The following is a 13,535-nucleotide window of genomic DNA, read 5'->3' on the forward strand; positions in this document are numbered from 1 at the left end:
GCGCAAGCACGCAGCCTGCCCCTGCGGAACGGGGGCGGGCCCGCTCCGCCCCGCCCCGCCCGCCCAGGCCACGCCCCTTGCGGGAGTTGGGCCACTCGCCTGGCTGTGTCCTATTAGGTTCTGGGGCTTTAGCATCCTGGCTTGGGCGGGGGACGGGTAGCATCCGTCCTAGGATGCCAGGAACATTGCCTTGCGGGCGGAGGCCAGATCCTCGGGAAGCCAGGCCATTCCGTCCCGCCACTTGTCCCAAACCCAGGGCAGGCAGTAGTCACCGCTCTAGGAAGCGCTGAAGATCCGGGCACGCCGCCCCTCTCAGGGGCAGAAAGCCAGCTTCCCCCAGCTCCCTGGGAAGATCCCGGCCATCCTCTCAGCCAGGGCATCTGAGGGCAGGAGCTGCGCCAGGCGTGCGGGATAGACCAAGAGAAGAGCACCCCCGCCGAACCTCCTGTCCCCTACCTGGACCCAGACTCGGCGCCGCACATTCCCCCCGGGGGGGCCCAGCGCAGTCACGCGCGCATCCCACTTGCGCTCACACGCGCGCCGAGCTCACGCTCTGAGCCCCGCACACCTGCGCTCCGCCCCTTGATCCCGGGCCGGCAACGGGGAACTGCATTTGGGAACCCAGGGCGGCTGCGGGGGGCTCCCCAATCGCCTCGCTTCCCCAGGGCCGGAGTTGTCCAGAGCCTGCCGCCGCGGCCAAGCAGCCCGCAGCCCGCGCCATCCTTCCCTCCCCCCGCCTGCCGCGGCCCCGGTATCCGCAGCCACAGCCGGGAGCCGGTGAGGCGGCGAAGGGGGGAGGGGGAGGAACCAAGGGATGAGCGCCGGGAGGGCGTCGGGGGCCTTGAGCCGTACCAGAACGCCCCTGGAGCCGGAACCCGAGCCGGAGTCGGAACCAGAACCAAACCACCGGTACCGGGTGGGCCAGGTGGCCAGGGTGGGAGGAACCGAGAAGGGAAGGGAGGGGTCCGGGAGTACAGGGAGGGGAGGGGGCTGCAGAGGCCTGGCTCAGGCCGGCGCGGAGGGAGGTGCGGACGCTGACTCAGGCGCGATCCGAGCGCCCGCCGCCTGGAGAATGCTGTCCCGTCTGGCGCTGCAGTGTCCTTGGCAGGGACGGGAGCGCGGGACGAGCTGGGAAGGGGAACGGTCTGGGACCAGGGTCGTGGAAGAGGGCTTGCCCAGCCGCCGTCGGGCCTCCTGCCACGGGCGGTCTTGGCAGACCAGCACTGCTGGCCGGGACAGCTCCCTGGTTGGGTAGCCGGGTGGTGGGACCGGAGGGTCCGCTGGGGCATGCCTGTTTCGGATCCTGAAAATGGCATGCCTACCTCTCCCCACTCTCCAGCGGCAGCCCCCTAAACCCAGGAGGCGCCCTGGCCCGCGCTCGCCCCCCAGGGCCTCATGTCGGAACCACAGCCTGACCTGGAGCCGCCCCAACATGGGCTGTACATGCTCTTCCTGCTTGTGCTGGTTTTCTTTCTCATGGGCCTTGTGGGCTTCATGATCTGCCACGTGCTCAAGAAGAAGGGCTATCGCTGCCGCACGTCCAGGGGCTCCGAGCCAGACGACGCCCAGCTCCAGCCCCGTGAGTGAGCAGTGAGGAGCCTGGAGCCCCGGCTCAGTCACCCTTCTCCCCTAGCCCTCTCCTCACCCCTGTTTCTGCCTCCCCGGCCAACAGATCCAGGCCAAAACCTGACCAAGTCTACACAATGCCTAGGGATCCATTCTTGAGCCAGCAAGTGAGGGTCACCACCCTGAAAAGCAAGGCGAGAGGAGGCTACCCGGGCGAGAGGGGTCCACTGTTAGTAGGGTCCCGCTCCCATCAACTTCCCCATCTTCCCTGGCCCCTGAGATGCTAAAATCTAGCACAATGGCAAACAGCAGAAGGGGTATGTCTTCAGCAGTAAGCCACAGGGCCACCGGGTCGCCCCCCCCACCCAGCTGACTCATTTCCCACTTCCTTGCCAACCTCTTTCACCCTTCAGCTGAGGATGATGACGTGAATGAGGACACGGTAGAGAGGATTGTTCGCTGCATCATCCAAAATGAAGGTGAGTAAGGGGGCCCCTTGCCCCCGCCCTCCAGCTTTCTCCTGCACCGACCTCCACCTCCACCGAATCCCTCTCTTCCTTCTCCCCTCAGCCAACGCTGAGGCCCTGAAGGAGATGCTGGGGGACAGTGAGGGAGAAGGGACAGTGCAGCTCTCCAGGTGAGCTGAGAACAAGGGCCACCGTGACTTAGCTTGCCTTGGGGAGCACCGTCCATGCCAGCACAGCCCCTCAGTGTCCTGCATGTCTGTGCGTGGGGTGGGGGGAAGGGCGAGGCTGGCTAACGTACAGTGTGAAGTTTCATAGGAATCCAAGTCCATCAAACCATATCTCCCATCTAGAGGGTGCCGAGCCCAAGATTCATCTCTAGTGCTAATCTTTTGAGTTAAGCTCTGTCCTCTTTTTCAGTGAACAGCCCTGGGAGGAAAAACACAAAGCCACTCACATGTCCATATCGAGTTTATTAGATACAGACAAGGAACACGTTGGGTTCTAGGGGCCTCGGGGATGTGCTGAAGACAGTAGGAAATGGGATAGACAGGGAAACGGAGACAACATTCCTGCTCTGCTCTTCCCTACTGTCCAGTGTGGACGCCACTTCCAGCCTGCAAGACGGAGCCCCTTCCCATCATCACACAGTGCACCTGGGCTCTGCGGCCCCTTGCATCCACTGCAGCCGCAACAAGAGGCCCCCGCTTGTCCGGCAGGGACGCTCCAAGGAAGGGAAAAGCCGGCCCCGGCCTGGGGAGACCACCGTGTTCTCTGTGGGCAGGTAGGGCTAGAGCGCCCCGGGAAACAGGGCCTGAGGTGGGGCCCCGATGATCAGACACCAGACCCCAAAGGTGGGCCCCAGCTCTTTCCTCCAGGACTGGGAGCTCCGGCAGGACTCAGGCCCACCATCCGACAAGGCCTGCTCTGCCCTAGGCCAGAGGGAAGTGGCCATGAAACCCAGATGTCCCCAGTCAGAGGGGAGGGCCCAGCACTCGGGGTTGTGGCACTGAGCTCCTCTTCTGTCTCCCCACCTCTAGGTTCCGGGTGACACACATTGAGAAGCGCTATGGGTCACATGAGCATCGCGATGGCTCCCCTACAGACAGAAGCTGGGGCTCTGGTGGGGGGCAGGACCCAGGAGGTGGCCAGGGGTCTGGAGGAGGGCAGCCCAGGGCAGGGATGCCTGCCACAGAGAGGCTGCCCGCCGAGGCACCACAGCCGCAGGCCCTAGCCAGTCCCCCAGTGCAGAATGGAGGACTTAGGGACAGCAACCGAGTCCCTTGTACACTGGAGGGGAACCCTGGAGCCTCTGCAGAGCTGACACTAGGGGCCAGAGGGAGGGGACCAAGCCCAGGACTGCCCAGGCAAGAGGCAAATGGACAGCCAAGCAAGCCAGACACCTCAGATTACCAGGTATGAACACATGGCCAAGGCAGCAGCAGGCTCAGCTCTGATCGCCTCCTTTCCTGGGGGGCACTGAAGTGACCCCTCCTCTTGGCTCAGGTGTCTCTGCCACGTGGAACAGGGGGTGTGTGACGCGAGTCTGCCTGAGCCCCAGATCAGGTAATGGCATTGTCCTACCCCAATTAAAACATTCAGGCCCCTCAGTCCCCTGAACCGTCAGGGTGACTGGCACGCTTAGCCTCTACCACACATCCCTTGCTTTGGAGGTGGGAGTGGGCACATGCTCCAGGGAACAGGGAAGGTCCTGAAGCTCCTGGGGATAAGCTGGGACCCAGACCAAACAGGAGCAGCACTGTTACCCTTTCTCTCTCCCCCAAGCCCCATTTTTCATCACTCTGACAGACCACCAGCTGGCAGGGCCGGGGGCAGGCGGGCGTGAAGGCCCTCCCCTCCACTGGACAGCACTGCCCCCGAGCTGAAGGACGAGCTCTGCTTCCACCTGGAATGGCACAGCGTCAGGCTGGGGGACCTCAGGAGAAGTCTCACCCATCCCCAGCCCCTCGGTCTCCTTCCCCTTCCCTGGCCAACAGGCCGCCTGGCCCTCCTTGCCCAACACCTCGCTCCACATGCTAGAGCGTGGCAGCTGGGAGCGGGCCCCTGCCCTTGGTGGGCCCCTAAAGCAATAGCACCGTAGGTCCCTTGCCCTCTTGGCACAACAGGCTCAGGTCCTGCCTTGGCCTTCGTGCCCTTTATTCACTGTCAATAAATCCGCTCAGACCATCACAGCTGCTTTGCATACTGGCTCCAGCTCCTTCTGATTCCCAAGGCCTGCTCCCCTCCCAGCCCCACCCCAGCATCTCCGGTAGCCAGGATGGGGTGGCTCATGGAGCCAGGGTGGAAAGAGAAGGGCCACAGTCACTCCGGACCTTGGGGCATGGGCTCCAGCCTCAGAGATCCCAGGCTAGTTCACCACCTAAGACAGGTGGCGGAAGAAGAGAAAGGAGTAGCTCCAGCCTGAGCGATGTCGGGAGGACAAGAGGGGAAACTGGGGGTTCTGCCCCCAAATGGGGAAAGGGGAAGTTTCTACCCCTACAGGTGAGAGTAGACGTGGGGGAGATTCCAGCTTTGGGCTGTGTTGTTCCGGATCATCGAGGGGGTGGTCTCTGACAGCATGGAGACGGGGCAATGGCGTCACTGTGGGCAGTGACTCCCCGGGCCTTCAGGTGAGGGGATCTGGGTGGCCAGGATCTGGGGCTTTAGCCGGCGGGGGAGGCGGTGGACGCATCTGTAGGAAACACAGATAATGCTCCAGAGTCCGCCCTTGGGGCTATCCCTGCCCATCCCCTCGGCCCTGCAGACAAAACAGGACCAGCCGCAATGACCACTCCACACACAGCCTCCTCCAAGGCAAGGACCCTCACCGGCCTGAGTCGAGGTGCCGTCATGTCCAGGGGTCCAGGGCAGTCCAGGGCTTTGTGTGGAAACAAGAACGACAAGTCAGTCTTCAGACTTTTGTTTTGTTCAGTGCTGTATGTTCAGCACTCAGAACAGTGGCACAGGATAAATATTTGATGAACCGACAGTCACGAGTCTGAGCCATAAAATTCATCCATTCATCCACGCATCCATCTTCAACAATCATTGGGCAGCAGCTGTATAATCAGCTCTGATGGAGGTACCAAAGAAAGGGAGGTGGGATAGACAGCGCCCCCAACCCAATGGCTATCAAGAACTAACACAGTGAGTGACTAAGAGCTGAGTCCTTCAAAGTGACCTAGGAGTACTGGAGATGGTGGCGACCCCTGATGGGTCAGGGACGGAGACTGGAGAAGGTGGACATGCAAGAAGGATTTAAGAAAAGGTGGAGGCTGGCGCTGTGGCTCAATAGGCTAATCCTCTGCCTACAGCACCAGCACCCAGGGTTCTAGTCCCGGTTGGGGCGCTGGATTCTGTCCCAGTTGCTCCTCTTACAGTCCAGCTCTCTGCTGTGGCCCGGGAGGGCAGTGGAGGATGGCCCAAGTGCTTGGGCCCTGCACCCGCATGGGAGACCAGGAGAAGCACCTGGCCCCTGGCTTCGGATTGGTGCAGCGCGCCAGCCGCAGCACACCGGCCGTAGCGGCCATTTGAGGGGTGAACCAATGGAAAGGAAGACCTTTCTCTCTGTCTCTCACTGTCTAACTCTGCCTGTCAAAAAAAAAGAAAGAAAGAAAGAGAGAGAAAGAAAAGAAAAGGTGGACATTCCAGGAGGGAAAATGATGACCCAAAGCTAAGTATTCGTAGGGCTTAAGGACACGAAGAGCAAAGGGTGCCTCCTGGGAGAGCAGAGTGAAAGAAGCTGGTCAGATTTTTAAAATAATAACCACGAAGAAACAGCTGCTATCTGCATGCTCACTCCATGCCAGGCACGATGCTGTGACCCCTACACACGTCGTCGTAAGCTCTCACAATTCCACGAGGTGGTACCTCTCTCCTCACTTAATAAAAGGCATAAACCAAGACCCAGATAGGTCAAACACCCACCTGAAGTGACAGAGTAGGAAGTGACAGAGTAAGGCCTGAATGAGTCAGCCAGGCTCTGAAGGCCAAGTGCCTCTCCCCTCCAGCTGCAGTGGCCCTCACTGCCAGGTGCCTGACAGCACACACAGGGCACAGCATGGCCTAGGAGGCCGAGACTCCTTTCCCTTCCCTATCTCTTACCTTCCCAGGGCCCCCAAGTCCACTCACCTCTAGGCAGGACAGGTGCGGTGGGGCCGTCCAAGGCCGAGGCAGGTGCAGGAGGGGAGAAACTAGGAGGTGAAGGGGATGGCAGCGTCTGGCAGGGTGGGAGTGGGCAGAGAGTTACGCCTGGCACGTGGGAAGGCTTCACCAGCTTTCCTCTCATACCACCTTCAATGCCTGTCTCATCACTGCCCGAAACAGGAAGTGGCCAGATGTTTGTTTTCAGGTAGGGATACACATTGCAACTACTCAGAGGTACTGAACACTTATTACTGTCTCAGGTGTTCTGCTAGCTCTTCCCTTGCACTAAAGCACACAGTCCTCACCGCCACTCCATGCGGCAGGCGTTTTTACAACACCTATGTTAAAAGTGACACTGAGGGTAAGCCATCTGAGATCACAGAGCCCAATAGTGCTAGAGCACTGGCTAGAGCCTGGTCCCCCGAATCCCACTCCTATTCTCTTCCTCCTTTACTATAATAACAACAGCATCATACCTGAAGGCACCTCCCGTGTGCTACCAGGCTAAGGGCCTTACCTCGTCTGCTGTAATCATGGTAGTGAGCCTATGGAAAGATGTATCTATTCCTCATTTTACACACAGAGGAAGCAGCTCAAACAGCTCAAATCCTTACCCAAGGGAATGCAATAGAAACTTGAACTCAGATCTATCCAGAACTAAAATAGGACCTCCAAACTCCTATGGCCATCTGGGTTTCCTGTTCTCTGCTCAGCCAAAGGAAATGGGGAGGCCCAAGCTACTACAGGATGTAAACCTGGGGAGGAGGGGGGCATCAAGATGAAAACAGGGCCTTACTGTAGAGGGAGGGTCAACCTGAGAAGCCTGGGAATCCAGGGAGAGCAGAGCCTCACCTGCTCAGGCTCGGAGAGTTCAGTTGACCCTGGAGGGCCAAGCAGCTCCTCCACCAGCAGAGAGGGAAAGACCCCCACACGGCCTCCAAATTCTCCCCTCCAGAAACCATCGTCCACTCCATCCTGGGCCCGGGGCAGCAGGCGGATGAGGGCCCCTTCGGGGAAGCTCAGCTCCTCTGCGCTCTGTCCAGTGTAGCTGTACAGGGCACAGGCCAGAAATGCTGTGGAAGTGAAAGAGAGATGGTGAGAGAGAGCAGGTGGTGGTGCCCCAGGATGTGACACCCAGGGCCAGCGTCCCCCAGTAACTCTTCTCCAAACTCACATCCCGACCCCAAATTCCCCTTTCTTACCGGTGGGCTCTGCCCCCGAGGGATTGTCGCTGTCACAGCCGCTCTCAGGAAGGGAGAGGTCCGGGAAGTTGAGATACCGCTCGGGGACAAAGCCTACCTGGCCGTGCTGGTTCCGAGCCTGCTCACCAGCAATGGAACAGACAGCAGACTGACCTCAGCAGGCCATGGCCCCAGCTCTGCTCCACTTAGGCCTCTAGCTTGGCCTGGCTGGGTCTTCGGGGGCCACCAAGAAGTCCCTCCCACTGCCCTCCATCCCGGCTCAGAACCTAGGGTCCCATACTCACCTTGACCCATTCGTCAGCATCTCCCTCCTCTATGACCTCCAGCCACTCACCCTCCGTGATGGTCAGCTCATCCTCACGCCCTGCCTGGGCCCCACAAGCAAGGAGTCAGGATTTGCCTGTCCCAGCCCTTACCTGGCTGAGAGCCCCACCCCCATTCACACCTGATAGCCAAACACCACGTGTGCAGGGCAGGGGAGGGGCCTGGTGGCCAGGGCTGGCGGGGCAGGCTCCTCAAAGAGCTCCCCCGTCTCCTCGCATTCATCAAAGTCGGAAAGCTCAGCGTCCTCAGCCTGCAGAGGAGCAGAAATCAGACATCATGGTCATCCCTGAGTCCCCCCTCAAGGATGGGATAGATCCCCGGCTCCTCCATCCCATGCCTAGAAGACACCATGGTTGCACCTCCAGGGTGGCACCGCCCATGCAGTCGCCACGTGTGTCACAACCCAAACCCCTGCAGAGCAGGACAATGCTCACACTAACAGCAGAGCCCTAGTACCTGGGCACTTACTGCGCGCTGGGCACAGTGCTGAGGATCTTTGGTCTGCTCATTTAATCTTCGTGGTAATTCAGTGACATTTTGCACATCTACTACCTCATTTTGTTGTTAAGAAAATTGAGGCTCTGATGGTTTAAGTCACTTGCCAAAGTCACACAGCTAGTAAGTACAATGGCAACACTCCCAGGACCTTAGTTCTTAACATCCATACTACACTCATAGCAGAAGTTCATGGAGGGCCCTCTAGTGCCAGAAACTGTGCAATGAATTATGCATGAATGATTTCACTAAAGCCTCACAACAACCCTTTGAATTAGGTACTACTGTGATTCCCATTGTATTACTATTTTCTTAGACACAGAGACCTCCCATCTACTGGTTCACTCTCCAAATGCCCACAACAGCTGGGATCCAGCCAGGCCGAATCCAGGAACTGAAACTCAATAAAAGTCTCCCATGTGGGTGGCAGGGATCCAAGCACTTGAACCATCACCTGCTGCTTCCCAGGGTGTGAATTAGCAGGAAGCTGGATCAGAAGCAGAGCCCGAATTCAAACCCAGGCACTCTACTATGAGATACAGCCATTCCAAGCACTGTCTTAATCACTGTGACGAGCACCCACCCTACAACTCCCATTTTCTAGGGCCTGGCTTCCACTGGGGAGTTTTACCCTCCTGAATGTAAAGGGTAGAGTGGGCAAGTAGCTCACCGTTGGGGACAAGTCCCTCTGGGACAGCCGAGCCTCACTAAGCCGTCGTTCCTGCTCCACCTCTTCCTGGGCCTGGGTCATGGCTGGCTTCAGCCAGCGCTGCACGTCCAAGCCAGCTCCCTGCAGCAGGGCCAGCCGGGCAGCCCCCTTCACCTGGCTCACCTGGCATAGAGAGGAGGGGCGTCAGTGGAACCTGGCCAAGTGTGTCCACCCCCGCTACCCTGGTCAGATAAAGGAGGGAAGGCAACCTGAGCGTATAGGATCTCAGTGGCTCCAACCCCAGGCTGCTGCCTCACCTGTGCCCTCCGGATGCTCTCCCTCACTTCCTGTAGCCGCTGTTCCATGCCCGGAGCCTCCCGCTCCGGAGCCTGCTGCCGCCTCTGCTCCAGTCGCTGCAGCACCTGGTGGAGAAGGCACAGGATAGGGGTGGGTGGAGACCGGGTGGGCATAACTTACTTCCAGCCTGGTCCTCTGCTGGTTGCATCACATGCACTACGTCACTTCGACTCTAGAGGGCTGCTATTATTGGCACTACTTTAGCGATGAGGAAACTGAAGTCCAGAGAGGTTAAGTCACTCCCTCACCTGTGTTACAGAACTCAGGAGAGACAGAAGAGGAGGTGAATCCAGGTGCTCTTAACCACTGTGTCATACTCTTGTCTTAAAAGGCCTCTCTTCCCCTCCTGTCGGCAGCCCTGCGACACCCTCAGTAACTCCAGGATCCCCGCCTCTCAGCCCTCCTTCCCATCCACAACACCTGCACCCCCACCTCACCCGACGCCCATGGTTCTGGATCTTGTAATCACGGGCAGCCCTGCTGGTCCAGCGCTGAATCTCCTTCTCCAAGCTGCTCTCCCCAGCCACCTCTCCTGCTTCCCCCTCCAGGACACACACCTGCAGGCGCAGAGGTGCTGTGAGAGGGACCCGAGGTAGTTCCTTCTCTCCAGTTCCCTCTTTTCCACCTGCCTTGCCTCCCAAAGACAAGGACAGAGAGGCGGGGGCACTGCCCCTTCTGTAACAGAGGTATACATTGTGTGGCCAGATGTCTCCCAGCAATGGGATGGGGTTGAAGGGCCATGGGTGGGCTGAAGAGGGCAAAGCACTGGGTGGCTAAAAAGTGGACTGAGGTGTGTTTTATGTATTCTGGTAGGAAGGAGGCGGACCAGAGCTCCGAAACCCCCTCCCTGAGGTCCAACAGTCACCCAGTTAATACCATGACAAAGATAATGGGGCAGGAGGCCAAAACCACAGTCCTGTTTACACTGGGCCTGGTTCCAAGAGCAGCGCGCGGTCTCACCTGATCAGTGCCTGCTGGCTGAAACTGCTGAGCGGGGGTGGGGGCAAACACCCCAGGTTCCTGAAGAAACACCTTCAGATCCTGCTCCCAGTTTACCTGCCAGGTGGGAAAAGCCAGTCACTCATTATTCACTTCCTTTCTGGCCCTGTCCCTAGCACGTCTCGTCTCAGAAGAAAGAGGACAGAAGCAGATGCGTAGTTGGGGGGAATCTCTGGGGGGCGCTCTGACGGGTCCCAGCCCTCACCTGGCTGGCTGCCTGCCCCCCATGGCGCGCTTGCTCCAGGACCATCTCTGCAGCTTCCAGTTCGGTGCGGCTCAAACAGGTCAGGGGGTCCCGCAAGTGCTCCGACAGCTCGCTGACCAGGGCCTGCAGACAACCCAGAGATACTGACACCAGCCTCCCCTCAGGCCTCGAGAGCAGCCTGTCTGTCCAGGTGTGGGTGGGGGATGGGCATGAGGTATGAGAAGGAGGCAAGAACCAGGCATTATTACTGCTTCTAATAACAGGCCCTTGTGCACACATGGCTTAACAGTTCAAAACACACCCTCACACCCTTTGAGCCCCATCAGTGCTCTAAGGTCGGCAGAACCAAGATATTCCCCGATGGGATTCAGAGGGGTAGTGTCCCAGACAGGGTCATGCAGCCAGCTGGACGCAGATTCAGAACCCAAGAGTGTAGCTTCTACTCACAGAGGCAGGCTAGGTCCCCAGCACCTGTCGACCTCACAGGGAGTGGGAAGCAAGACAGGCCCATCCCTCCCTCCCCGCTGAGGGGCAGGGGGACTCTGGGTTAGGACTGGCCTTGAGCAGGGCTGGCAGTTCCTCTCGGTAGTAGTGGTCAAGGTGGGCATTGGTGGCCACCAAGTTGAGCAGGTACTCATTGCGGGCTGCTCTCAGCTGCTGGGAATACTGGGCCGACTGGGCAGACAGCTAGCAGGGGGAAACAGGTGTCAACAAGAAGCCATGGATGCCCAGGGTCCTTCCCAGAGCCCAGACCCAAAGTGGATTTGCATATTATTGACGGCTGGCTTCCCAATTTCACAACTCCTGCTCAGAACCCTCTAGTGGCTTCTGTGCACATCCGAAATAAAATGCCAACTGTTCCCTGCTGTGGTCTCCCAGGTCCAACGCGAGCTGACCCCTGCATCCTCCTGACCTCCTTTCAAGTGCCTGTAGGCCACACCGAGCCTACAACGTTACTCCCACCTCAAAGGCAATGCACTCTTCCCTCTAACTCACACCCCTCTGTCACCCTTCATCATGGCACCTGATTTTATTTTCCTCCTAATCTGATTATTTGTGTATTTACTCGCTGTGTCCCTTAGCTAGATGGTGAGGGCAAGAACTGCATGAGAAGTGTTCTGTGCTGATTCAACCAGTCTTCAGAACACTGCCTAGCACATACAGGCCCTCAACAGATGAATATTAAAGGAATGAAAAGGGAAGTTATTATTTCCACCTTACAGATGAAAAAATGAGGCTCAGAGGTCATTAAGTTGACCAAGGTCACCCACCTAGGAAGGAGGGCAGCCTGGATTCAATCTACTTCTCCCAAACCACCGGACTGCTCGCCCCACCTCTTCCCTGCCGCCACGCACGCCCTCACTGCCGAACCTTGGTACTGAGTTTCTGGAGACTGGTCCGAGAGTGAAAGATGCCGTGGTCACTTCGGTTCAGCCTATGTGGGCAAGGGAAACAAGCTAGACGGAGCCCAGCCTTGGTGCCTCGGCTCCACCCCCACTCGTCCACATTTCCCCACTGGGGGCTTCCTGACTCCCCTGGAGCCCACCTGGCCTGGACATCAGCTGCCTTCTCCTGTGCCAAGGCCCACACACGCTCCCGCTGCCCATACAGCTTCCGACTTCGGCTCAGCTCCCGGACAGACTGCAGCACCTCCGCCTGTGCCCTCTGGAGGGTCTCTGTTCCCTAGCAGCAGGGACACACAACGTCCTGAACCCCACCACCTCCAGCCCCAAGCCAGCTCTTCCTCACCCCACCCACTGAGCCATACCTTCCTAAGCACCTGCTCCTTGGCACTCCGCCCTGCGCCCCCTGCTAGGTCACGGTATCGGTCGGCCGCCTGGAGCCGGGTTTGACCCCCAGCCACGGTGGCATCGAGCAGGCAACGCCAGGCACCGAACACTGTCCTGCCCCTCCCCAGAGAAGGTCTGTGTTGAGGAGGAGAGCACTCCACCGCTTCGTGAGCCCACCCCCCTCCAACACCATGGGAGACAGCGAGCCTTCCCCTCCCCCTCGTCTGGGAGCCCATCTATCGATCTGCCCATTAGCTCAGCCACAAGGATCACTCATGCCCTCCACCCCCACCCACGGTGTCCTTGCGCGGTCAGCTCCTCTCCTGCTGCTGTGTCAGCTCCACCTGCAGCTCTCGTGCTCCCCCGCTCCCCAGGCCTCCATCCCCACAGGGCCCTGGGACCGAGCTCCCCATCACATTCTGCATGGGACCCACCTGCTGTCTGTCTCCCCGCTCCGGTGCCCTTCCCTCTTCAGGAATGGCCCAGCCAGTTTCTGGAGTGCCTGGAGAGAGAGCCAACGGACACCCTGTTCCCTTTACTCACCCCAGTGGAAGAATATGGGATCAGAGCGTGATAGTACCACTCACCAGATGTCCATCATGCACCACGTGCTTTGCTGAATGCCTTACATTCACCAACTAACTTAGTCCTTACAACAACTCGACATGAAGGTACAACGATTATTCCCATTTTACAGAGAAAGAAACTGAGGCCAAGAAAGGTTAAGTAACTTGTCCAAGGACATCCAGCTAGGTAGAACAAGAGGAATCTGACCCAAGGCTGCCTGACTGTAGGCATTTGCTCTCGACCGCTATGGGCGTATATGTGGAAAGACACTGCTGGGGCTGTAAAGGGGGCTACAAGAGGGGAGGTCCAGAGGAAGGCGTCCCATACCTGCCCATACTCTCGTTCAATGGCTGCCCGCTGCTTGCTGTAGGATCTGTGGAGATTGGGGTGGGGGTGGGGTTACTGTGTGGCCCCCTTCTCCATCCTTTCCTCCACCTGGGCAGGGGGAAGAGGGAGCCAGGCCCAGAGTGTGATTTCACCCAGAGGGAACGGGGCTGAAGACGGAGTCCTTGAGATCACCTCAGGCAGCAGCAACACGGGTCAGCCTCACCTCACGGCTCAGAGCCCCAGCTGGAGCCTCCCTACCCCTGGAGGGCCATTTGTGGGCTTGCAGCTGAGGGCTGATGGGGCCTGGGCACAGGGTCGCCAGCCTTCCAACAGGTCTGGGAGGGGGAGAGGGATGCTGCCCTAAGTTTGACTGCAGGGCTGTGGAGTCAGGGGTTTAAGAGAGGGTCCCTGTGTGTTTATGTGGGGGTGGGGTGGGGGGAGGTG

At 58.8% G+C, this 13,535-nt stretch overlaps 2 protein-coding genes across 9 annotated transcripts in view; one reads left to right on the forward strand and one right to left on the reverse strand.

The window, feature by feature from the left end:
* The first annotated feature begins 82 nt into the window (after positions 1-82).
* RELL2 (RELT like 2) lies at positions 83-4,233 on the forward strand. Of its 3 annotated transcripts, none has more exons than XM_070076243.2 (8): positions 83-916; positions 1,340-1,579; positions 1,980-2,045; positions 2,137-2,203; positions 2,629-2,814; positions 3,071-3,446; positions 3,537-3,596; positions 3,816-4,233. In XM_070076243.2, exons 2-7 carry the CDS (start codon positions 1,396-1,398, stop codon positions 3,567-3,569), a joined length of 912 nt encoding a protein of 303 aa, XP_069932344.2. In that variant the 5' UTR covers positions 83-916; positions 1,340-1,395; the 3' UTR covers positions 3,570-3,596; positions 3,816-4,233. The 3 variants fall into 3 exon arrangements, with proteins under 3 accessions (XP_069932344.2, XP_002710185.3, XP_008253371.3); XM_002710139.6 differs by having other exon boundaries at positions 88-909; positions 3,840-4,233; XM_008255149.5 differs by having other exon boundaries at positions 602-909.
* The window catches only part of FCHSD1 (FCH and double SH3 domains 1), an 11,825-nt gene continuing 773 nt past the window's right edge, over positions 2,484-13,535 (reverse strand). Inside the window, exons 3-21 of one of the 6 annotated variants that reach the window (XM_089335993.1) lie at positions 13,315-13,426; positions 13,092-13,137; positions 12,632-12,699; positions 12,176-12,311; positions 11,954-12,090; positions 11,779-11,842; positions 10,966-11,094; positions 10,408-10,530; positions 10,164-10,259; positions 9,641-9,760; positions 9,164-9,268; positions 8,868-9,029; positions 7,824-7,952; positions 7,663-7,746; positions 7,379-7,496; positions 7,029-7,249; positions 6,162-6,249; positions 4,859-4,908; positions 2,484-4,722 (exon numbers count right to left, since the gene is read on the reverse strand). In XM_089335993.1, the coding sequence (XP_089192119.1) occupies positions 4,657-4,722; positions 4,859-4,908; positions 6,162-6,249; positions 7,029-7,249; positions 7,379-7,496; positions 7,663-7,746; positions 7,824-7,952; positions 8,868-9,029; positions 9,164-9,268; positions 9,641-9,760; positions 10,164-10,259; positions 10,408-10,452 (1,284 nt within the window). In that variant the 5' untranslated portion in view covers positions 10,453-10,530; positions 10,966-11,094; positions 11,779-11,842; ... (3 more) ...; positions 13,092-13,137; positions 13,315-13,426 and the 3' untranslated portion in view covers positions 2,484-4,656. Of the gene's footprint in view, positions 4,723-4,858; positions 4,909-6,161; positions 6,250-7,028; positions 7,250-7,378; positions 7,497-7,662; positions 7,747-7,823; positions 7,953-8,867; positions 9,030-9,163; positions 9,269-9,635; positions 9,761-10,163; positions 10,260-10,407; positions 10,531-10,965; positions 11,095-11,778; positions 11,843-11,953; positions 12,091-12,175; positions 12,318-12,631; positions 12,700-13,091; positions 13,138-13,314; positions 13,427-13,535 lie in introns of those variants that run through there. The other 5 variants (XM_008255147.5, XM_008255148.5, XM_089335994.1 and 2 more) reach the window with 5 other exon arrangements.

Source organism: Oryctolagus cuniculus, chromosome 6 (assembly GCF_051225735.1).
Source record: "Oryctolagus cuniculus isolate XC-2025 breed Fujian yellow rabbit chromosome 6, ASM5122573v1, whole genome shotgun sequence".
Lineage (NCBI taxonomy): Eukaryota > Metazoa > Chordata > Mammalia > Lagomorpha > Leporidae > Oryctolagus > Oryctolagus cuniculus.

Excerpts from the sequence above, each read along its gene's own strand:
- RELL2 (XM_070076243.2), top strand. The coding sequence starts at position 1,396 with ATGTCGGAACCACAGCCTGACCTGGAGCCGCCCCAACATGGGCTGTAC. Across the intron at positions 2,204-2,628 it reads GGGACAGTGCAGCTCTCCAG|TGTGGACGCCACTTCCAGCC; the intron begins GTGAGCTGAGAA and ends CCTACTGTCCAG. Across the intron at positions 2,815-3,070 it reads ACCGTGTTCTCTGTGGGCAG|GTTCCGGGTGACACACATTG; the intron begins GTAGGGCTAGAG and ends CCCCACCTCTAG.